Genomic DNA, 23122 nt, shown 5'->3' with positions numbered 1-23122 from the left:
GACATTAATTTTATCCAGATCACTTGAGACAAGACCTTATAAGCCTGGTCAGACAGTGTATTTATGTATTGAGCTTGTCTTGAAGAGGAACTGAAAGAAATTCCTGCTGGGATTTCTTCTTCCCTACCAAAGCTGCTGCTGGTGCTTGGAGCTGTTGATTGTCCCAGCACATCTGTCCTGGTTGGAGGACAGGTATCTGCTAAGAAAGGCAGGAGCTTCTCTTTGAAATGAAGAATGTAAACCCCTCCCTCCAAATTATTATAATTTTGAAATCAAGGGGCTCTCAGGCAAAGATATGGGAATTAGGAATAACAGTTCTTTACTAGGGAAATTAAAATAGAAATACAGTACTACAAAGAAACAAACCCCAAACCCTGACACAGTCAGAGTACAACCTGACACCCCGTCAGGCAGGGTGTTGGCAGCAGTCCCATTCCATGGTGGCTGCATCCTCCTGCAGTGACAGATGTGGCTCAGTTGGAGCAGTGCTCCTGTACAAGGTGCAGTTTCCCTCCGGAGCTCCAGTGGGGATGTGGAGAAATCCGGTTTTCCTCTGGAGTCCAGTGGAGAAAGGGGCTCCCTTAGTGTCCCAAAACCTCTGTTTTTATCTTGGTAAGAAATGTTGGGCTCTTCCCCCTGGCTGGAGCAACTCCCAATGGGATGCAGTAATTTTATCAGTCCCACAGTGGGACTCAATGGCCATGAGCAGAAAATGACTGGCTGGAGGAAGGATGGGTTGTGAAAAGATAAAGAACAATGCCCTGCCTGGTTTCAATGGATGGCCCATTAGCAGAATATCTGCCGTGGAGATAAGGATCACTGCCCCCACCCTCAACAGATGGTGATAGAACAGATACCTTTTATCACACTCTGTATTGTAACCCAAAACAACATGAGAGCCTCAGGGATGCCCAGGTGCAGCTGAATTATTTTCTCCCTCCTGAGCAGGACTGGGGGAATCAGCCCATGAGTTCTTGGCTTCTATTTTGCTCCAAGCACGGACACCACAAACCTCCACTGGCCAGTCCTCATCCAGAATTGTCTCTTGCAGACAGAATTGTGATGAATTAAAGATTAAAATTGCTCTGAATTGTGGAATGTGATGCACTCTGAGTGTTTTCTGAAACAGTGGTTGTAAAAATAATGTGTAAGGCTTGCATGGATTTTTAAGCTTCTCAACCACTGCTTACAATTCCCTGAAGGGAGGAGATTGCAGCCAAGCTGGGGTCTGCCACCTCTCCCAACTAGGAAATGGTAGAAAAAGAGAAAATAGCCTCAAGATTCACCAGGTGAGGTTTGTACTGGATATTAGGAACAATTTCTTCAATGAAAGGGTCATCAGTCATGGGAACAGGGTGATGAGGAAGTGACTGAGTCACCATCCCTGGAGATGTTTGAAAGATGTGCAGATGTGGCACACAATTTAGGGGTAGATTTGCCAGTGCTTGGTTAATGGTTGGATTCAAAGGTTTTTTTTCCAACCTAAGTGATTCCATCATTCAGGTTTGTTTGGTTTTTTTTAAATTTATTTGTTTTTTGAGTGTTTGTTTTTGTTTTGCTCTTTTTGTTTTTGTGTGGGTTTTTTTTGTTTGTTTGTTTGTGGGTTTTTCTGTTTTTTTTCACTGATCCAGTGTAACAGGTAACACAGAGGTCTAAGATGCCACCCCTGCATAGCAGATGGGTGTGAGTTGATGTTGCAAGGCTGGATTTAAACCTGCTGCAACCTCACATTTTTTTTGCCCAGAGGAAGCAATTTCTGGGATAAAACTCCACACCCAAGTCACAAAGTTCCTCGAGGTCCCACTCACAGCTGAGCTCTCCCCCTGTTGTGCGTTGGCTCTCTTTGCTTTGGCAGAGCAGAGATTGAAAAGATTTTTTTTTTTTCCCATCTGTTGCACTTACCTGGATGCCTGTGGGGGTTTTCAGGCAAAGAAAAGAAGAATTAAATAGGCAAATATCAGAAATGCCATTGCTGGCTGCTGCTGCTGCTTTAGGAAGTGGTTGGTAGAAAGGAACAGGTGATATTTAAGGTCCTGTCCCACCCCAAACATTCTATGATTTCTATTAATAAAAATAAATATAACAGCAATAAATATAGCAGGGATCACTATATGCAGTGAGGAGGTCGAACTGGTAGCAAAGGGAGTTGGGCTGTGCTGGGTTCCAAGGGGGTTTTCCTGGAAAAATAAATGGGGAAAATAAATGGAAACAGTACAAATATTTATTGGAAAGTTAAGGAAGTAGAGGAGAAACCATTTACATGTGGGATTCTGTAACACATCCACTGCAAAGCTTTCACAGCCCTGAGGACCCACAGTGCAAATAAAAGTAATTTTTTCCCAGCTGTGGCCCTGAGCTCTGTGTGCCAGGGCATGTATTTAATGTATGACATCATTTAATGCATATCAGAAACCTCCTAATCCTTCTTGGGGAATCATAATATTTAAGTATTCACTTGATGTAATCAAAGATGTTTAATTTTTTATCAGACTTCACATCCACTTTGCTTCTCAGTCTTGGTTTTTCTTCCTTGCCTTGGTAGTACAGATGCAGTTTTGCTTTGCTTTCTGCTGCTGTTTTTAAATTGTTCTTCTTGTCTGCTTGAACTGCTGCATCCTCCATGAATAGTTACAACATCTCAGCTTGATGTGTTGAAGCTTGAAATTGGAGTAGTTAAAACAACCTTCCTGTTACTATTTTCTTTTCTTTTGCAAAATAAAAACAAAATAAAAGCCAGAACTGGCAGCATGCTGTGACGTGAAATAAAAGTCTAGGGGCAGGAAACTGCAAGCCAGATACAGCACAATTTTCTCAGAAAAAAAAAAAAAAAACAACATTCTACATGAATTGCATTTTCAAAGTAATTGCTTGGAAATTTTGGACAAAGGTTTCAGTTGTCTTGCTGTTGTTTTGTTTGTTTGTTTTGGTTTTGTTGGGTGTTTTTTGGGATTTTTGACTACAGTGAATATGTGGAGGCTTAAAAATGAATTATTTCCATGACTTCAAGGTATGATCCACATGCATTCTCTCTTTCCCATTAGGGAATTGTGGCACAGAGTGAGAAAACTGGTCTCCCACCAATAAATATAAATAAATGTCACCCTCCCAAATTAGCACCTGAATTTTTGGTTAGTTTTTAACTTCATGGAACAGCTCTGGACTCTCAGTGTTGCTCTGTGTTTCCTTCTCAGCTGAGCACAGCCCATGCAGTGAAATTGGTGCTTCTCTTTTCTTTTGCAAAGTTTGGGATATTTCATCTTTACTCTTGGTGTGACTTTGGCATTTGAAATGACTCCTCAGAGGTACCTGCTGGATGCTGTGCAGGAGAGTCCCCATGTGGGAGCACACTGAAATCTGCATTATTTGGATTATTTGGGGGTTTTGTTTGTTTGTTTGTTTTTTAAAGCAGTGTTGTTCCCAGCTGGGTGATTACAGCTGAGCTTTGAGGGAGTTCCCAGCCCTTGGTTTGGTTGCTTCGTGGTTCACCTGAGGCTTTGTTCAGTACCTCAGTGCCTGTGCACTCAGCATCACTGAGGATAAAAATCTGTTGAGGCAAATTTAGTGTTTCTAAGGAAAGAATAGAAAAAAAGGAGTTAAACAAACCGTCTCCCCCTCCTCTTAAAAAAACACCCCACTCATCCAAAATGAGTTCTATCCCAAAATGTGCAGACCAGTTTTCTCTGGAACATGTTAGCACCCTGAAAATCTAAGAAAAACCTCCTAAAATGGGGGGTGGTAATCACAGTCTGTAAAGATCTAAAAATCTCCTGTGCTGCTGGTTTTTTTTTTTTTTTTTTTTTTTTTTTTTTTTCAGTGATTTAATGAGAGCTGGACCTTGTTAATAAATTTCTGGGGGACAGGGGAGCCCACCCTGATTTCTGCTCTTCTGCAGCCTCCTCTGTGGAACAAAGGAAAGGAGTTTCTGGGACAGTTGATTTAGGAGAAACTGAAGGAAGAGATGAATGAGAAAATCTCTAGCAATGAGGTCCTGTGCATTTGGATTAAACACCATTTAATACCCTGGATTTGTGTCATCCTGACAGGCTAATCCATGACTTTATTTACAGCTCTTGCAGGGCTGAACCATCTCAATGAGTGTGAGAAGCAGGGGAAAATCTGTTTTCTGGAACAGCTGCTCCTCCAGCACTGGGAGGTGCATCCTCAGCCCTAACCTGAGCACTGCATCCAGCAGGCTTCTCATTTTGCCCAATTTCCCTCATTTTTGCCTTGCTCCATGGTTGTCTTTCTGCTCTGCCAAGTGCAGGTTGGGTGTGTGGTGTTTTAGCAGCTTAGGAAAATCTGGCTAAGGGATGCAGAGCGGGTCAGAGTTCCAGTCTGGTGACTTGAAGAAATGAATCTCAGCTCCTGTTTGAGTCTGAGAGGCTTCACCAGCTGGGTAATAACAGGGGCTGTTGGACTCTGTTGGGTGGACAAGCCCTGGGCTGCTTCAGGATGGGACCAAAACTTGAGGTAAAGTTCTGGGAACCCCAGAACAGCTGACACAGGTGGGAGGCAGAATAAAAAAATCTGCTGGAAAGCTGCTGCCATAAAACTGGTGACATTATTATAAATTAGTGTTTCTCTGGTCACTGTGATCAATCAAAAAAGAAATGCCTGCTAAAAGCTCATTTGTGTGATGTATCCTTTCTCTGTAAGATGGACTAATGCAGCCTTAATTAACAGTGTTAAGCCGAAGGAAGGTAGACTTAGATTGGATATTGGGAAAAAATTCTTCCCTGTGAGGGTGGTGAGGTCCTGGCACAGAGAAGCTGTGGCTGCCCCATCCCTGGCAGTGTCCAAGGCCAGGCTGGATGGGGCTTGGAGCAACCTGGGACAGTGGAAGGTGTCCCTGCCCATGGCAGGGGGTGGAACTGGATGAGCTTTAAGGTCCTTTCCAACCCAAACCATTCTGTGATTCTCTAGTATAGCTCAGTCCAGCCTCACATGACTTCTTCTCCAGGGATGATGAAGCAGTTGAGAAGTTGGGGACAGTTTCAGGGATTTTAAAGTTGGGAAATGAAGCTGAAAAAACTACCAAAAAAAAAAAACCAACAACCAAACAAACAACCAAACAAACAAACAAAAAAAAAAAAGCAAAAACAAAACAAACAAAAAAACCCAACAAAAAACCCTAACAAACCCAAGCAATCAGAAAAATCCTAAATAAACAAACAAAACAACAACAGAAATAAAAGAAAAAAAAAAAAAAAAAGAAAATAAATACACCCCACCTTCCACCAAACCTGCAACCCCAAAATGTTCAAACCCTCACTTCAGTGTTCTCCTTGTAGGGCAGATTTGAGTACCTTGGCTAAAGTGGGGGCCTTGGGAATGAAGTTGGCAGGATTCTTCTTGGCACCAGCAGTAGGAATTCCTGGCACTGATTCATTGCCCCTTGCATTTGAGCCACCAGGAAGGAATAGCAGGAAGAGGAGCCTCCCTTGGGGGTTGGGAGGGGAATGTGTGCAGGTCCCACTGAGCTCCCTCCTGCCCCAAAGCTTTACCCATGGAGCAGGTGCCCTCTGCTCAGTGCTTCTTCCCCTTTCCACAGGCTCTGGGCAGTGCTGGTACCATCACTTGGCTTTGTGGTTTCTCATTCAGCCATGGTTCTGATACTCCCACTTTGTAAATGGATTATTTGGAATTATTTGTGTTCTGATTGTTGATAATCCCTACAAATGCCATCTCAATCCATGTGGGCTGTACCCACTGTGTTGCAGCAGCATCTTCACTGTCCTGGTGGTGCTGGATTTGTCTGTCAGTGCAAGTTCTGTGACTGTAAAGCTGCATCAGACCACCCCACCTGGGCTAAATTTCTGCATCAAGGAGGAATCTACATCCCCTTTCAAAGCACCATCCCCCTTTCAAAGTGATTGGTGGTGTCCAGTATTAACACATTTTTTTTTTCCTGTTTTTCTCTTCACAGCCACCCAGATTGATCCCAGTGAGCTGCAGGAACTTTTTCAGGAGACTTCAGCCAACGTCTTCCGAATTAACTCCAATGGTGCGTAAAATGAGAGGTTTCCTGCTGTGTTCTGTGCTGTCCTGCTGATGATTCCTGTGCATGGGCACGGCCCCTGGCAGCTCCCCTTGTCAGGGAGCAAATATTAATGCAGCTTTTCTGCTGCTGCATCTCACGAGCAGCAGCACATGTCCAATACACAGCTCCTTGTAAGATGCAAAAATATTCCACCATATGTTCCATCCAACAGGCACAGATATATTCCAATCCTTGCTGAGACCACATCCTTTTTCTATTTTTAATTGTGTCATCTGTTACAATAGAGAGCTAGAGCTCAGAAAGGTGGAACGAGCCAGGCTCATTTTCAAATATGTTGCAGCACTACTGTGCTCAGAGCCTGTCACACGAGCTTGCAAAACATCTATCTCCCTTAGAAAAACAGCAGCAGCAAAACTCTGCTCTTCTTCACTCTGTAGTTTGGCCAGGGGTGCTCTTGCTGCTCTTATCTCTCCAGCCCCTGGAGATACAGAGTCCTCTCTCCCTTAAAACAAGCTGTGGATCATCAGTTTTGTTGGGTTAGGCTGGAGGAATTTATCTTGCAGACAGATATAAACTAACATTGCTGGATGGAAGGTAATGCCGTTGTACCCCAGCTCTAAAACACACCAGGGATCTGAAATTATCAGTGCTGATTTTACAATAGACCTTGAAATTGCTTTGGAATCACCTGGACAGCTTCTGTGTCTGTTCTTTCTGTGTCGGGTGACAGAGAGGCAAAGGATTTTAGTGCCTCCTTATTTGTGTAATTCTTCCCCAGCGTGTCCCAGCGGTGGAACCCTGGTTGTTGTAACAAGGGACCCTTGTTAGAACAAGGATGGGAATGAAAAACTTGTAAAATGTAGTTGTCTCTACTTTTGATGAGTTGTGTGTGCTCCATCTGCCAGGAAAATCCAAGCACCAATTTTTCTATAACCACAAGGGATTGGTGACTCTTGTACTGGGGACACACATCCCATGTGAAAAAGGGATTATGGCCACTGTGGGAGCTTGAACTCTCAGCTGTGGCCATGGGCACTTGGTTTGCAGGTGGGTGAACAACCATTCATAACATACACAAATAGCTGCATTAGCACCAATTTTGGCTACTCCAGCACCAATAGTTTTAATTTGACAATACTAGTGATGAGTGGTGGTAGCCCTTCTGTTTCCAAACTGAAATTGTGCAACCTCCTGGTGAGTCTGTGTGTGCTGTTCTTGTCCAAACTGGCCAGGTTAGGGCTGACTTGATGTGCCCCTGTGCTTTAATCACAACTCCTATGGTGGAGTTAATCCTGAGAAAATCTAAAGGTGAATGACACATCTTTATGCCACAACCCAATTTCTGGTTTGATTCTTTGTTAGAACTGCCTTAACCCCTTCAATTCCTGTTTGTCAGCCTCTGTTGTTGTTATTTCTCCTCTTGAGATGGTGATGATGTGTTTCCTCTTAAGAGTTGCCTGAGTTGAGTGCTCTGTGAAGCAGATAATGACAATACCTGCACTTAAAATTATTTTGCAAAAATTGAGAGGGTGCAGAGAAAAGCCAAAACAGTTTGACATCGGAAAATCAGACTTTAAAATTCATGCCATCCAAATTTCTGATTGAAACATCTAAGAGGACTCAACCATGGTGTGCAAGTGCCTCTCTAGAAAAAAAGACATCAAATAGACAGCAAGGGCTGGTTAATCCATCGTTCTCACACAGAAGGAGATCAGGAGATAGGAGTTAAAGCTGGACAAATTCAATCCTCTGGATGAGGATAAGCAGCCATTAGAACTGCTTATGGAGGGGGCTTGATGGATTTGGCTTTGCCACAAACCTTTAAATCAAGATTCAAATGTCTTTTTTTGTAAGATACACTTTAGTCCAGCTGCAGTCCACAGTCTTGATGTGGGAGTGATGGGACAAAATTTTATGGGAGGAAATCAGATTGGAAAATCAGAATTGCTCTCTCTGGCTTTTAAAATCTATGAATCAATGAATCTATAATGCCTTTTTAAGAGCTTTCAGGTTGAAGAAATGCCCATAAGATACTCTCCTGTTGTTGCTCTGTGCACTACCCATATTATTTTTTTTGTCTGACAAAATCAGTTTCATTCAGTTTATTTTTTATAGTCTTTCCCCCAAAAAGTGGTTAGAGATTTTCAGAGAAGGCTGCTGAGTGCACTGCCAAGATTTGGCAGAGCTAATTCCCTTTAGGTGAATAACTTTTTTAGGGTTAGAAAATGGGGAAGAATATCCATGATTCTTTCTGTACCATAAAGTCTCTTTGGGAGACTCAGGAAACTCTGACTTGGAGCATGGAAAATAAGTCAGTGATGTTGTTTGTGTAGCACCATGCAGGTGGCTTAGCCAGGAACAGGCAGCTGTGTTCCAGATGCTCACCAGATGATGGGGTAACTCCTCCTGAGCTGGGCATGGTGTGCTGAACTTCTATAAATTGCATAAATCCTACCACAGCTCCTCTTTCCCTCCTTTTCCTGGCTTGCTGGAGCCTCTCTGGGGTTTGTTCAGGGTCCCCATTGTGTTTGGAGATCTAACCATGCACCTGAAATGTTCTTGTCCCTTTTGGGGAGCTGAAGAAAATCGAACCATGGAGCCACAGAATCATTAATAGAATCATTAAGGTTGAAAAGGACCTCCAAGATCTCCAAGCCCAAGCTTTGACTGAATGCCACTAAGGCCACTAAACCTTGGGAAGTGCCTTTTGGTTTATTTTTGAACACTCCCAAGAATTGAGATTTCATCTCTTCCCAGGCCAGGCTGTTCCAAGCTGTCAGGAGTTGGATATGGGTTTTTTTGTTTGTTTTTTGTTTTGTTTGTTTGTTTTTTGGGGGTTTTTTGTGGGTTTTTTATGCTTTTGTTGTTTAGATTCTAAAAATCCCAGGTTGTGACCAATCTCAGCAATACTTTTTTGTGTCCTTGGGGCTATTTTTAATGAAACAAGAAGTCAACTTTGTACCAGGATTTTAAAGCAGCATTGAATCTTACTGAGTAACACTGCAGAAGTAATAAACACTGTGTGCTTTGCCCTTGTTTGCTGTCCTTATTATTTTTACAGAATTCTGAGCCTTTTGGGGGGGTTTAAATTCTTCTTGGGGACTTCAGGACTTGCTTCCTGACCAAAGGGGATTTTATAGCTGAGTTGACTGTGATTATTCTCACCTATAAATGCTTCCTGCTCCCTTTTTCTGCCATGAAAATGGAAATCTTCCTCATTTTTTGAATAAAAATCTTAGCCAGGACAGCTGGTTCTGTTTATATGCTACAGGATCACTCTCCTGCTGGGTCATGAGCTTTTTTTTTTTTTAATGCCATCTCTTATAGAAGTGTGAAGTGGTAGAGGAAGACTTTTCCTGATCTTTGCATTTCTTTCTCTTAATCTTTTGGGGCTGTCCCTGCTGAAAATGGGGAAGGTTCATAAAATCAGAATCACAGAATGGTTTGGGTTGGAAGGGACCTTAAAGGTCATCTTGTTCCACCCCCTGCCATGGGCAGGGACACCTTCCCACAGTGCCTTGACTTTTGCAAGATTCATGTTTTTTGGTTATTTTTTTTTTATTATTATTTTGGGGGGTTTGTGTGTGTGGTTTTTGGGGGCTTTTTTTTTATTTTTGTGGTTTATTTGTTTGTTTGCTTGTTCGGTTTTGGGTTTATTTATTTATTTATTTAGTTAGTTAGTTGATTTTCCTATCAGGACACAAAAAGAAGCTCAAATACTGCTTAAATTTGTCTCATTTATGGCTTTTTTTTTCTTTCATCTATACTTTTATCAGCAGTTTTTTGTTTTGCTGTTTTTTGTTTTTTTTTCTTCATGTGTAGCTTTTAGCTGCCTCTTTAGTAATCATCTTATTTATAAGTGCAATAAATAACACTCCTAAATGGAGTTGCTCTGGTGCATCTTGTCTGATCAGTGGAGGATATACTGGAGGAATCAGACCTGTGCTGGCCACATGGAGAACCTGAACTCTCCAGTGGGTCTCTTGCCTCTCTAATTCCTGTCCTCACTCATTAATGACTGCCCATAACAGGTTTGTGCCTTGTGCAGTCCCATTACCTCGATCATAAAGGCTGAGCAAAGGATTTTTCTGTATCCCTCAGGTGTGATAGAGTCTCCATTGCCATCTCAGGATGGTTTCTTATCCCCCTTTGATTTAAGGATTGCAATGGCACAGGCAACTGGGGGCCAAGCTCTCAGTGCAGTAAATCAGTGCAGCTCCAACATCACTGATGCCTCGTGAATGTGGCTCATTCTGGAGAAATCAGGTGGAGGATTTTTTTAATAACAAAAAGAACAGGACTTTTAAAATAAGATTCCTGTTTTGAGGATGGCTTCACACATACCTTGATGTTTTGCTCCTCTGGTCAAATTGCTTCTCACGTGACCAGAACTGGTACATTGAGAGAGATTTTCCACATCCAGCACAGAAACTGCAGAGATTTTGATTAATTCATTATTGGTCAAAGCAAGTTAGTTTTAGCCCAGAGTAGCTCAGATTTAATTATAAAATCATAGAATGGCTTGAGTTGGAAAGGACCTTCAAGATCACTTGATTCTACCTCTTTGTCATGGGCAGGGACACCTTCCACTGCCCCAGTTGGTCCAAGCCCCATCCAACCTGGCCTTGGACACTGCCAGGATTGAGGAAGTCACAGCTTCTCTGGAAAACCTGTGCCAGGGCTCACCACCCTCCCAGGGAAGAATTTCTTCCTAATATCCAATCTGAACCTATCCTCCATCAGTGTAAATCCTCTTCCTCTTGTCCTGTCACTCCATGCCCTTATCCAGAGTTCCTCTCCAGTTCTCTTGGAGCCCCTTTAGGCACTGCAAGATGCTCTAAGTTCTCTCTGGAGCCTTCTCTTCTCCAGGCAGAATGATCCCAGCTGTCCTAGCCTGGCTTCAGAGCAGAAATGCTCCAGATCTGTGATCCTTGGCCTCCTGGATTTTCTTCCAGAGGTCAAAATCCTTCTTGTGTTGGGGGCCCCAGAGCTGGATGCAATCCAGGTGGGATCTCATGGGAGGAGAGCAGAGGGGGAGAATCACCTCCACTGAGCTTCTGGCCATTCCTCTTTTAGTGCAGTCCAGAATACTTTTGGCTTTCCTGAGAGTCAGGAAACTCATGTTGGTCTCTTAGTCCTGCTGTCTTCCAGATAAGAGCTGTATCAGTGGTAACCTTTGGCTCCTCCAGAGTGCATATCTTGTCATTTTGGGACAGCTGACATTTATTTAGTTGCCTAAAGGCTATGTTTGGATATTAGGTAAAATTATTGCATAATAACTTAGTCACAGATCATGTTCTCATCTAACTGACAAACACTTTCATCACCCCTTGCATTCATGTCTCATATTATTTTCACCTTTTTGTAAGTTTTCCAAAATGCTGAACGAATCTGACAGCTCCTGGGTTTGCCCCAGTGGAAAATGGCATGAGTGTGAAGTCTTGAACTGTTTTGTTCAGTAGGAAAACTGCATCCCACTCCAATCTTCTCCAAAGCAGGCAACAGTAAAACTCACTTTGAAATGTCCTTATTTTTGCAGGTCAGGTTAGAAAGGTTCATGGATGCTGTAGCTGCTGCTTTTGTTCTGGAACTGCACACATGACATTAACTTGTTCTCACAAATTCAGTGTCCACACAAATTTTTCCTTTGCCTTGGCTTGCTGTCCATTCTCCAAGAAGCACACTCTGCTTTTTTCCAAAGGATTGATGGGCCCAGAAGCATTTTTAGTTGATGCAAAATTTGGTATTTGAATTAGACAGCATGTGGATTCCAAGGGAAATTGATTTGTGAGGATTGTGGAGAGGGAAAGAGGGAATTATAATATCCATGAGCTCTCTGCAGGGTCAGTGCTGCCCTTCTACAAAAGCAAATGGTTATTAGTGAAAACTTCCAATTTACTCTTTAGAGCACTGTGCTTCCAGCAAAGAAAAATAATTATTAGCTCAGTTACAGACAATTCCTTGAGGCTTTATCTTACTGAATCTCCAAACTCTGCAGTAAAATCTGTTATTGAGAACTAGCATTGATGGAAATATATGGTGGCATTCAAGGTTTTTTTGAATGTCCATGCAGTTCAGGAACATTAGTTACTTTTTATCCTGTTTAGTGACTTTTGGTGTCAAGCCAGCAAAGCCCAAAAGAGAAGAGAGGATTTTGTCTGTCAGTGGAAATATAATTAAGTGACTTGTTCAAAATTACAGGCCAAGTCCAAGTCTGCAGAGTCATTAAAACAGAGGATTTCTTAAATTTCTGCAGAAATAATTGAGCCATGTTTTTAATCTGTTCTTCTTTCTATCCTTAAATATTGAAGCGTGACTGATAACGGGTTATGGGTTTTTACAATTGGAAACATCCTGAGAGAAATCCCACATGTAAATATCGAGGATGTAATTTATTTAACATGTTCCATTGTGGGAAATCTTGAAGTGCTTTTCTTTCTGGCTGTGCTAAGTCCAAAAGTAGTGACCTGTTGTTAATTTGAAAATTAATTGAGACAGCAAAATTTGAAGGTGGAAAAAGACAGCAGTACCCCTAGATTTCTGTTTTTATATACACACATATATATAGCTATTTCTTAAATCTGAAGTAATTGCAGATTACAAAGCAAACCATGTTTCCACCTTACAACTGCTTTTAGGGTGTTCTCTTCTCCTGATGGAAAAGGCCAAGAAGTTGTTGAGCACAAACACAGGAGATGATCACATTTCCATTTTTTTCTGAGCCAAAAGAGAAAACATTTTAAGTGTTATCATCTTGAACAAGAAGATGGAGGATATCAGAGTAGGCATCAGTGTTCTGCCTCTTATTTGTGATTCAGGGTAATAAATAGTTATTATGCAGTTTGTTGCCTCTTCACCAGGGGCACAATTCCAGCTGGAAATGCTCCACGCACAGTTGTGTGTCACCTCAAGGCTGGGAGAGTCAGAAATCTGTGCAAGGTCCATGGAATTTAGGTTTTCCTGACAAGGGGTCACATTCCATCACATCATGGCATGGATTCACCATGTATGCTTCCAAAGGACCCATTCATTCTGTGATCATTCTGTGCCACTGGCTACTGCTAGATGCTGTCCCCTTTCTCTTACTTGTTCAAATACTTGATTATATTTTAAAAAAAATATTAAAAGACAAACATCTGAATTACGATCCAGGGGGTTTTTTTGGGTTTTTTTGTTTTATCTTTCTCTGAAAAGGTGTGCTGCTTTTTTATCTTTTCTTTCTCTGCTGTTGACAGTGACCTCTCTGGAAAGAAGTCTTCGATCCCTGGGGACCTCAAATGATACTCAAGAGCTGCAGGATGGACTGTGAGTTTATTTTAAGTTCTTGCAGATCTTTCTTTGTCCCAGCCTTTTCATTTTTCCCCTCATCTATCCTCACCCTTTCTTCCATCCTTTTATTGTAGCTGGACACCTCTTTGTCAGGATTACTTGTTTTTTTTTTCCAGTTCCTGTCGGTGATTAATGGTGGTAGGATGTGTATTGATCGTATAAAGCTTTGCTTTGCTGGTTTCAGGTGGCAGAGAATGGTGTGGAGATAACACAAAAGATGGCCCATGGTGAAAGAGGGCATTCTGTGCTTCTTGGAGGTGTTGTTACTTTTGTTATTTGTTTGTTTGGGTTTTTTGGGTTGGTTTTTTTGTTGTTGAGGGTGGTGATCGTTTGTTTTTAAAGTGAAGCCAGAGTAGGAAACTGTGCTGGTTTTGGCTGGGATGGAGATAATTTTAATTTCCTTCACAGCAGCCAATATGAGGCTATGTTTTGGATTTATAATGAAAACAGTGTTGATAATCCAGGGATATTTTAATTACTGCTGAGCAGTTCTTACCCAGTCAAGGCCTTTCCTGCTTCCCTCCCACACCAGTGAGGAGTGAATGAGCAGCTGTGAGAGGTCAGCTCCTGGCTGGAGTTCAACCAAAACAGATCTTTCTGTAGCTTTCCCTTTTTCCTTTTCTTTTATCCCCAGTTCTCTTGACCAAGGTCCATGAACCCAAGAGGAAAGAAAAAGAGAAAAGGGACCTGTGACAGAGGCAGGTAGTGACAGAACAAGGGGAAATGGCTTCAAACTGAAAGACAGTAGGTTCAGACTGGATATTGGGAAGGAATTCTTCCCTGGGAGGGTGGGCAGGCTCTGGCACACATTTCCCAGGGAAGCTGCTCCATCCCTGGAAGTGTCCAAAGGCAGCTTGGATGGGGTTTGGAGCAATCTGGGATTGTCAAAAATGTCCCTGTCCATGGCAGGGCCATGGGAACCAAGTGATCCTGAAGGACCCTCCCAACCCAAACCATTCCATGATTCTATGAAAAAAAGAAAAAAGAGGGAGAGGATATTTTATAGGAGGAGAAGTGTGTTGGAAGCTGCATCACGTGGCACAACACTGACAAAATGAAACTTGATTTGCAGTTGCAGGAGACACAGTTCATTAAACTCCCTCTTCCAGAGCTGTGTACACACAAACACGCACAGTTAGCTCTCATTGTGCGTGTGCTAATTACAGAATTCAAATGACTTCTCCAAATGCAGCACAGTTTATTAAAGGTGCCTCCCCTCAAGCAGCTTGCAGGCAAAAACCAACTATTTAGGATATGTCTCTGGTATATTGTGCCTGACTGCTGTTCCTGCTGAGATTTGGCTGTGAAAAAAAAAGGGGAGAATTTGGGCTTATTTTTTTGTTTGTCTGATGGATTTGACTGACCTCTGTGCAATATAAACTCTCAGATCTGTTTGCAATGTCTCTCTTTTTCTCTCCAATCCATTGCTTTCATCAGGGCTTCAGATCTGCCCTAATTCACATATACTCTGTTTTACAGACCAGAGGATTAAAAATAGTAGTAGTCAGAAGATTTGAAAGTAAATTTAGGAGTTTGGAGAGGACATAAGAGTAAAAATTCAGCCTGTGGAGATCGATGTAATCAGGAAAGATGTTTACATGTACAAAATTATTTGCAGCATAAAGCACCTTAATAACTGCTGGAGATCCTTAACCCAGAAAAGAGTCTGCATCGTGCAGATATTGTGTTTCCTCTCCTAAACTATTTTCTTTTTAATTAAAGAATCAATTCCTCGACTCTTCAGAGCACTCCAGAAACATGGGTAGATAATTTTCCTCTTTCCTGAGCAGTTACATAAATAGATGCATCAGGCATTAATTGCACTAATTATTTTTTGATCTCAGAATTATTGTTAATTGTCCAGACAGTTAAATGCAGCTTTTAAAAAATTTAACCATGCTTCTCTACCCCTGTCATCAGCACCTGAATTCCTCCAGCTGTCTCCTGGTTCACCCTCTCTCCCCATGAAAAAGAATTGGGAGCCATCCTTGCACCCACACTCTGTCTTCAGGAGCTACATTCACATCATCACTTGTGTATTCCTTGAATGCCTTTAGAAAGAAACACACAGTTATACAGTCACAAAAGTTAGATTCTTCAAAATAAACCACTATTTGGACTGTAAACAACAATCCCTCCTGCAACAGTATTACACCCTGATACCTCAGATGGGTTGGCAATCAAAGCAGGAACACTGAGAAAGTAAAGAATTTTTCAAACTAATGCTTAGTTTATGAAATATAAACTTAAAAAAACTAAACAAGATGACACATTCAAGCACCAGCTTTTGCTTGTGGTTCAGTGTGAGTCTCTTGCTCTCTCCCCATGGTCTGATGGGTCTCCCATTTCTCCCCTTGTATCTCCACACAGAGCAGCACCAGGGTGCTGTGCTGAGGAGGAGCAGCAGCTCCCTTTCAGTTTTGTCTTCCTGTCCTTCCACTGCCCCCCTTTCTCACCACCAGATGCAGGCAAACAGCCTCTGGTTCTCCACCAGAACCTGTGCCTGTCTCTCCTGAGAGCTGCACCAGGCAAAGGCAGTGCCATGAATCATGGAGCTGGCAGGGCTGCATAGATCTCAGCTCAGGAGGGGCAGCTCCTCAGGTGAGACCTTTGGGGCAGTGCTTTCTGCTTCCCCAGCTGCAAATCATGGCTTAATCTTCCTCCTCTGCCACTTGACCCCTCTCCTTCAGAGGCTGATGCATTTCTCTCCTTGAACACCCTCTAGCCTGGAAGATGGGAGCAGGGAGGGAACATTTGGCAGGTTTATAGCCCTGGCTGTTAGGAAAACGATAATGGTTTTGGGTGTCTAAGTAGTAAAATTGCCACAATTTCTACTTTCTTGTTAAGTGGCTGTCACTCTGCCTAGAATGAGGCTGCCTAAAATTAGGCAGATGAGGGAAGGCAGAGTGTTTGGGAATAGGGATTAAAGGTGAATTGTTCTGCCACACAGGACATTCAGCTACTTTGGACTGTAAACTGCAGAAGTGTTTGCTTACCTAGCTGCAGGGTCCTGATAAAACAGAAAGAAAAAAAAACAAAAAACCCCAAACTTACCTGCTTCCTTGCCAAATTCAGGCAGACTTTCTGCCTCTCAAGCACAGGACTCACAAAGGCATCAGATGAAGGCAGGATTCTTGCTGTCAAATTGGTCTGTTCTCCTTTCTGAAATGGTTTCTCTGCTTTTGAGAGCTGAGTCTTTCAGAATAAGGATTGTGACTGTGGCAAGTAAATTTGGGAGAGTTCATCCCACACGGAGTGCCAGCTCTAGACAGTGAAACAGACTTGGCTGCTGCTGTGAGCAGGGTGTACATCAGACCCAAAGTGAATCATCCTGGTCAAAGCTCTTCCCAGCACAAATATTTGTGTGCTGCATGCTCGGGGCTGGGTGTGCTGGCAAGGGAAATGTAAATGCCCATACAAAGCTCTTGGCTGAGTGCAACTGGCCCTGGATTAATTGGGAAGGGAGTGGGAGCAAAGGGAAAAAAAAAGGTGCATGGAGCTGGGATGAGGAGCTAAAGCCAGGAGAGAAAGCTGAGGCTTTCTGCAGTGATGCAGGAAAAATCATCTGATTTGTTTTCTCTCTGACCTTTGGTTTAATAATCCAGGCTTCCAAGGCATTTATCTGCCTCCTTAGGCAGAGTGTGTGGGATGAGGGGGTTCTCCAACATTAGGCACTGAAGGTAATGAGTTTTTAATTTAGGCAAATCAAATTAAACACCCAGTTAGAGCACTGTCTCCAAGAGACAGCGAAAACCAGTCTCCTTCCTTTTGACTGGTGTAACTCTTTGGTCTCCCAAGGTCCTCCACAAAGTGGGGCTGGAAATGAAAACCCCCTGTAACATGCACAAATGCTCTCTAAAGGTGAGAAAAGAAAAAAAAAAAGCCCAAAGAAGAAAAAATCCAAACCAAAACAAAACAAAAATTAAAAGCCTCTCATTTTCACACAACCTGACCCTGCCTTATTGTGATCTCAGGAAAAGCAAAGTGGCCATGCAGGTTGCAAGAGGTATTTGCTGACTACCTGGAAGCCACGAAACTGAGCTTGAGGTGGCAATGAAAGGTCCTTGATGTCCTTTCCTTGGAGGCTGGTGGCTACAGAAATGATCCAGGCTTTCCAAACCAGGTTTCTGCACTGCTTACCTCAAAGAGGAGTTTGTCACCTTATTGGATATTTGACCTTGTGTCAAGAGGAATAAGAGCCTTGAGTCACAGTCACAGTTTTTTATTACCAATTCCAGGTGTGTCTGGGATGTAGCCCATGGGTCTTCACCCCGTGGCATTTTTGGATCCTTCATTAGTCACTAGCAGAAGAGTTTACCTGTTTAAGGAGGAGTTATAAGAAGGATATTTTTGGGGCTTTTAGCACTGATGAGATTTTAGCACTGATGAGATTTACTTTTAAAAAAGTGTTGAATTCTCCTGATATGAGATTTTTAAAAAAGGCTTTTAGCTTTCACCTCACTTTTCCCACTGTCATTTATTTTTTTTTAAAGCACATGTTTTTGAAATACGTAGGATTTTTTTCCTGCACCTGAGTGAGGGCTCAGCTCTACAGCTGTACAATGTGAGAGAAAAACCTGCTTTTCTGATGGAACTGATACAAAATCTTGGTTAAGATGGTGCATGGCAGAGAATTCCTATGGCCACAAAGGAGTTTCAAAGTATTTTCCAGTGGAGAAGCTGAGTTTGAGATCTGAGCTGCTTCAGGATGAGACAACTTAACAGTCCTGGAAGAGAGTGAAAGTGCAGCTTTTGTATTGCTGCTCTTATCTGGTTTTTGGTTAAATATTAACTTCACAGAGCACCTCTTTTCCTTGGGCATGCATATATAGATTTCTATATTCTTTACTGGGATTAAAGGGAATTCCACCTTCCTCACCCTTCCCCAGGAAACTTGCATCATCACTAGCAGAATTTTTGGCAACAGTAAAATCACTTCATCAGTTTATTTTGCCACCCTGAAATCAATGGAAGCCTAGGGTGAAATGTTGTTAGTTTGGGGTGTTTTGGGAAGAGAGGCATCCCTGCCCAAGCTGGAAGCCACCATGAAACAGCAAAATTCAATGAAACTATGGCAATGCACTCTTTAGGGCTCTCAGGCTCAGTCTGAGGTGCTTTGCTGGATTTGTAGAAGCACTTTTGACCCATGTTGACATTCAGGACAGAATCAGTGGGTTTCTGATAGATTGGACTCATCTGTGGGTCTTGCTTGGCACAGGTTGTTACACCCTCTCATGGATAAGAACCTAAAGGTGGTTTCCTACATTTTCTTGGTCTCTGGACTCTGTCAAGCTTCAGCTCATCCTGGCAAGGTCAGAATGGTGGAATGGTTTGGGTTGGAGGGGATCTTGAAGACTGTGTGGTTCCAACACTCCCCTTTCATGGACAGGGACACTTTAGATCAGACTGCTCAAAGTCTTATCCAGCCTGGCCTTGAACACTCCAGGGATGGGGAAAGCTGTGCCAGGGTCTTAGCACCTTCACAGCCAAGGATTTCTTCCCAATGTCCAATTTAAACTTGCTCTTCTCACTTCAAAGCCATTCCCTGTGTCCTGTCCCTCCATCCCTTGTCCCCAGTCCCTCTCCAGCTCTCCTGGAGCCCCTTCAGGCACTGGAAGGGGCTCTGAGCTCTCCCTGGAGCCTTCTCTTCCCCAGATGAACACCTCCAGCTCTCCCCTCCTGGCTCCAGAGCAGAGGGGCTCCAACCCCAGAGCATCTTTGTGCTCTTCTCTGGACTCAGCCCAACAGCTCCACATCCTCTGCTGCTGGCCCCCAGAGCTGGACACAGCACTGCAGGTGGGGTTTCACAGCAGAGGGGAAGAATCCCCTCCCTGGACCTTCTGGCCACACTTTATGGTGCAGCCAGGATGTGATTGGTGACTCTTGGAGCTGTTGAGGAGCCCCAGGGTGTCTGAGATCCATTGGTGGGGTTGGCAGTTTTGGCACAGGATTTGCTGTTCCTTCGCTTCTGAAATGGCAGCGTCAGGTGTGGTGGCACACTGGGACATCTCAGGGGACACCCTGGTTCAAATGAGGGATCTGGCACTGGGATTTCACCTTCAGGGTGGATGATTGAGGTGGCTCAGTTTGTTCCCACCTAACTCATGTTGCACTAAGAAATGGAGTAACCCTTGGCTTTCTGGGGGGAGCTGTGGGGTCATTTGGACCTCAACTGGACAAAAAAAGTGACCTTTGGACATTGCCATGTTCCTCTGGATGCTCCAGGGAGGCTGAAGAGTTCTCCTCATGGCTTGGGGCCTCACCAACCTGCTGCAGGGATGGATGAATCCATACCCTGCAGCTTTTCTGAATTGATATAAAACAGTAAAGGTCTTTTTTCCTCAGATAATTTTATCATTTATATATATTATTTCCTTCTTTTCTTGTTTCACCATTATGTTTCATAAAAGTTTAAGCTGTACCTCCACGTTTTTTTTTTTTGGTTTTTTTTTAATGAGCATCTGTTAAAAAGATTTTAATTCTTCTGGAATGCAGATTCATTTAGAGCAGAATTATGTTTTAAAGTCATAATTTACGGAAAGAAGATTTGTTAAAGTAAATCAGACAGAAGCTTTTAAGTGTCAGCATGTTTAATTAAGGGTAGAATTTAATAATGTTTTATATGGTTTTGTTATACTGCTTGTAGAAGCTTTAAAAAAAGAAGAAAAAAAAGATTTCCATAAATATTTTGAAATGTCATTTTGATTCCGTTAATATGTTAAACCCTTCAAAGTAATACCTTCCCTGTTCAACTCAAAGCAGTCGGATTAACTTTATCTATCCCCCATTTATCACTACTGGCATCAATTTCTGACAGGAAAAACCTTCTAGGTTTTGGCAGTAAAAATGGGTTGCCAGATTGCAACATTTGCATTTAACTGTATAATACACTCGCTGCCTTAATAACTGTATTTATGTGACAGATCTCACCCCTAAGAATCCCAGAGCTGCAGACGTGTGACATCCCTGTGATAAATTACAAAAGCTGGTGATGAACTGCAGAATCCTCCAATGATGATAAATTCATACACTTTTGAACTGCCTGCCCTGCTTAGAGAGGTCCTTGGAGTATCCCTTCACATGCTCGAGCAGTTTCTAATGGTCACTACAAATCAATCTGTCAGTGGAGTTTTTCTTTTCGGTGTTTTTCTCCCAAAATTGTCCTTGCCAGAGTTCTGAGGTGGCCAGAAACCTTGGTCACATCGAGGTGGGTTGTGGGTGTAGGCTGGGAATTTTAAACCCTGTAGTGATGGAGCAATGATTATTTATTGTGGCAAGGGATGGATCCTGCAGGAGATGAGAAGGAATGGTGGATTCTGGGGGATAACCAGCAATCTCCCCTTGAAGGTCTCTTACTGCTGCTGTTTATGTAACTTTTTAATGCTTTCATGGCTCAGCTTATGGTTTCTGCCCTGTCCTCAGTGCAGTGGTGGGTCAGAGAATCACAGAAAATCACAGCCTGAGCAAGGCTGGAAGGCACCACAGCAGGTTGTGCTGTTCTTCCTCATGTTCAGGTGGAATTTCCTGGGCATTAGTTCCTCTTCTCAAGGCTGAACAGGCCAATCTCCTTCAGCCTTTTCTCATAAAGGTGCTTCAGTCCCCAAATCATCCTCATGGCTCTCCACTGGACCTGCTCAAGGAGCTCCATCTCTCATCCTGAGGAGCCCAGAGCTGCACAGAGAACTCCAGATGTGCCTCACCAGGGCTGAGCAGAGGGGCAGGATCACCTCCCTCAATCTGCTGACCATGTTCTTCCTGATGCATCCCAAAATCCCATTTGCCTTCTTGGCCACAAGGACATTGTCTGCAGAGTCAAGGGAAGAAGAGCACACTCAATGCTCCTGAAAACTGCATTAATTTGGAGCCCAAGCCTTCCCACATATCCTTGTTCCCATCTCCACTTTGCAGATTTGCTCACTGGCTTAGGTCCAGCTGCTTAAACACCAGGGCTGTGACATCTCCAAGGAACAGAAGTTACCACTGTGTGAGCCCAGGTCCTTGCACATTCCTGCAAGGATCTGCAGCAATGTGCCATGGTTTTAAACCATTTGGAGCACAGATCTGGGTAAACGATGAGATGATTTTTTGCCTTCTGCCAGTGACTGGATACTAGAAAAATAAACCCTTCTTCTCACCCCATTCTCCCCTTTTGTGCCCCAGGTAAAAAAAAAAATGTTCGTTCCTGTGGCATCCCACCCTTAAGGGAATGGAACAACTGAGATTTGTGGATGCTTGTGGTCAAAAGGAATGGCAAAAGTCAGAGGATCCACACAAGCTTAAAAAAATTCATTGGTGAATTGCACATTGAGCATGGAAATCAGTATAAATTAGTTCCTGACTTCTTGTCTAAGGAAAAGGCAATGAGTTTTAGATAAGGAGGAAGAGTGATGTCTTAGTTTGGAGGACAGGTGTCTGCTAAGAAAGGCAGGACCTTTTTCTTTGAAGTGGAGAATGTAAACCCCCTCCCTCTAAATTATTATAATTTTGAAATTAAGGAGCTCTCAGGCAAAGATATGGGAATTAGGAATAACAATTCTTTACTAGGGAAATTAAAATAGAAATACAGTACTACAAAGAACAAACTCCAAACCCTGACACAGTCAGAGTACAACCTGACACCCGTCAGGCAGGGTGTTGGCAGCAGTCCCATTCCATGGTGGCTGCATCCTCCTGCAGTGACAGATGTGGCTCAGTTGGAGCAGTGCTCCTGTACAAGGTGCAGTTTCCCTCCGGAGCTCCAGCGGTGATGTGGAGAAATCCGGTTTTCCTCTGGAGTCCAGTGGAGAAAGGGGCTCCCTTAGTGTCCCAAAACCTCTGCTTTCATCTTGGTAAGAAATGTTGGGCTCTTCCCCCTGGCTGGAGCAACTTCCAATGGGATGCAGTAATTTTATCAGTCCCACAGTGGGACTCAATGGCCATGAGCAGAAAATGACTGGCTGGAGGAAGGATGGGTTGTGAAAAGATAAAGAACAATGCCCTGCCTGGTTTCAATGGATGGCCCATTAGCAGATTATCTCCCACAGAGATAAGGATCACTGCCCCCACCTGTCTCTACAGATGGTGATAGAATAGATAGCTTTTATTACATCCTGTATTGTAACCCAAGACAGGTGAAAGGGAAAAGAGAGATAAATGGATTAAACATAGGGAGAAAGGAAGAAAGGGAGAAATAGAAGGAGAGAGTTCACCAGTCCTGGCTCCAGCACTGATCCAGCTGATGGAATCTCCAGGATCCTGGGGTGTTCACCCACCCAGGCTTCATGGGGTTACCTTTTATAAATAAGTTTTCCCTGCTGCTTTCTCTTTCCATGCAAATCAGTTGTCATGCACAGCCTGTTCTTCTGGAACTTTCTGGAAATGTGTCAGAGCCTTCAGGGATCTTGGCTGGTCTTGCACTTTGTTCCCCATTCCCAACCTCATTCCTGTGCCTGTGCTGTGTTGTGTTGACCTCCAGGAGCCAAAACCAAGATGTTTTCCCAGAAAAATGCTGCCCTATCTCTGCATCCCCCTTCTGCAGCCACATCCTGCTCTTTCTCACAGCATATTGTTACCAACACTGCTTGCTTGGCTCCACGACCATCCAGCTATCAGTGTTTGAGACACTCACATCACCCCCTTCATCTTCTTTGCTTCTCTATTTCACATTTTGGAAGCCAACTGCATCCCCCAGCGAGCACTCTATTTGTAGCATGAAAATTTTACGTTCCCAGAAGCGTGGCTGGATATTGCTATGTGTAAAAATACTGTAAATACTGTCTTTTTTTTTTTTTTCTTTTTCATATATTTATTCTG

The 23122-nt window shown here is 43.1% G+C and overlaps 1 protein-coding gene across 2 annotated transcripts in view; it reads left to right on the top strand.

The window, feature by feature from the left end:
- TSNARE1 (t-SNARE domain containing 1) overlaps positions 1-23122 on the top strand; it is a 460525-nt gene that overhangs the window by 149009 nt on the left and 288394 nt on the right. For both annotated transcript variants that reach the window (XM_033071250.1, XM_033071242.1), the window contains exons 5-6: positions 5927-6004; positions 13237-13306. In XM_033071250.1, the coding sequence (XP_032927141.1) occupies positions 5927-6004; positions 13237-13306 (148 nt within the window). The remainder of the gene's footprint in view (positions 1-5926; positions 6005-13236; positions 13307-23122) is intronic.

The sequence above is a fragment of the Catharus ustulatus genome, chromosome 1 (assembly GCF_009819885.2).
Source record: "Catharus ustulatus isolate bCatUst1 chromosome 1, bCatUst1.pri.v2, whole genome shotgun sequence".
NCBI lineage: Eukaryota > Metazoa > Chordata > Aves > Passeriformes > Turdidae > Catharus > Catharus ustulatus.
Note: the sequence above shows the minus strand (reverse complement) of the source record. Positions and strands in the feature narration are given on the sequence as shown.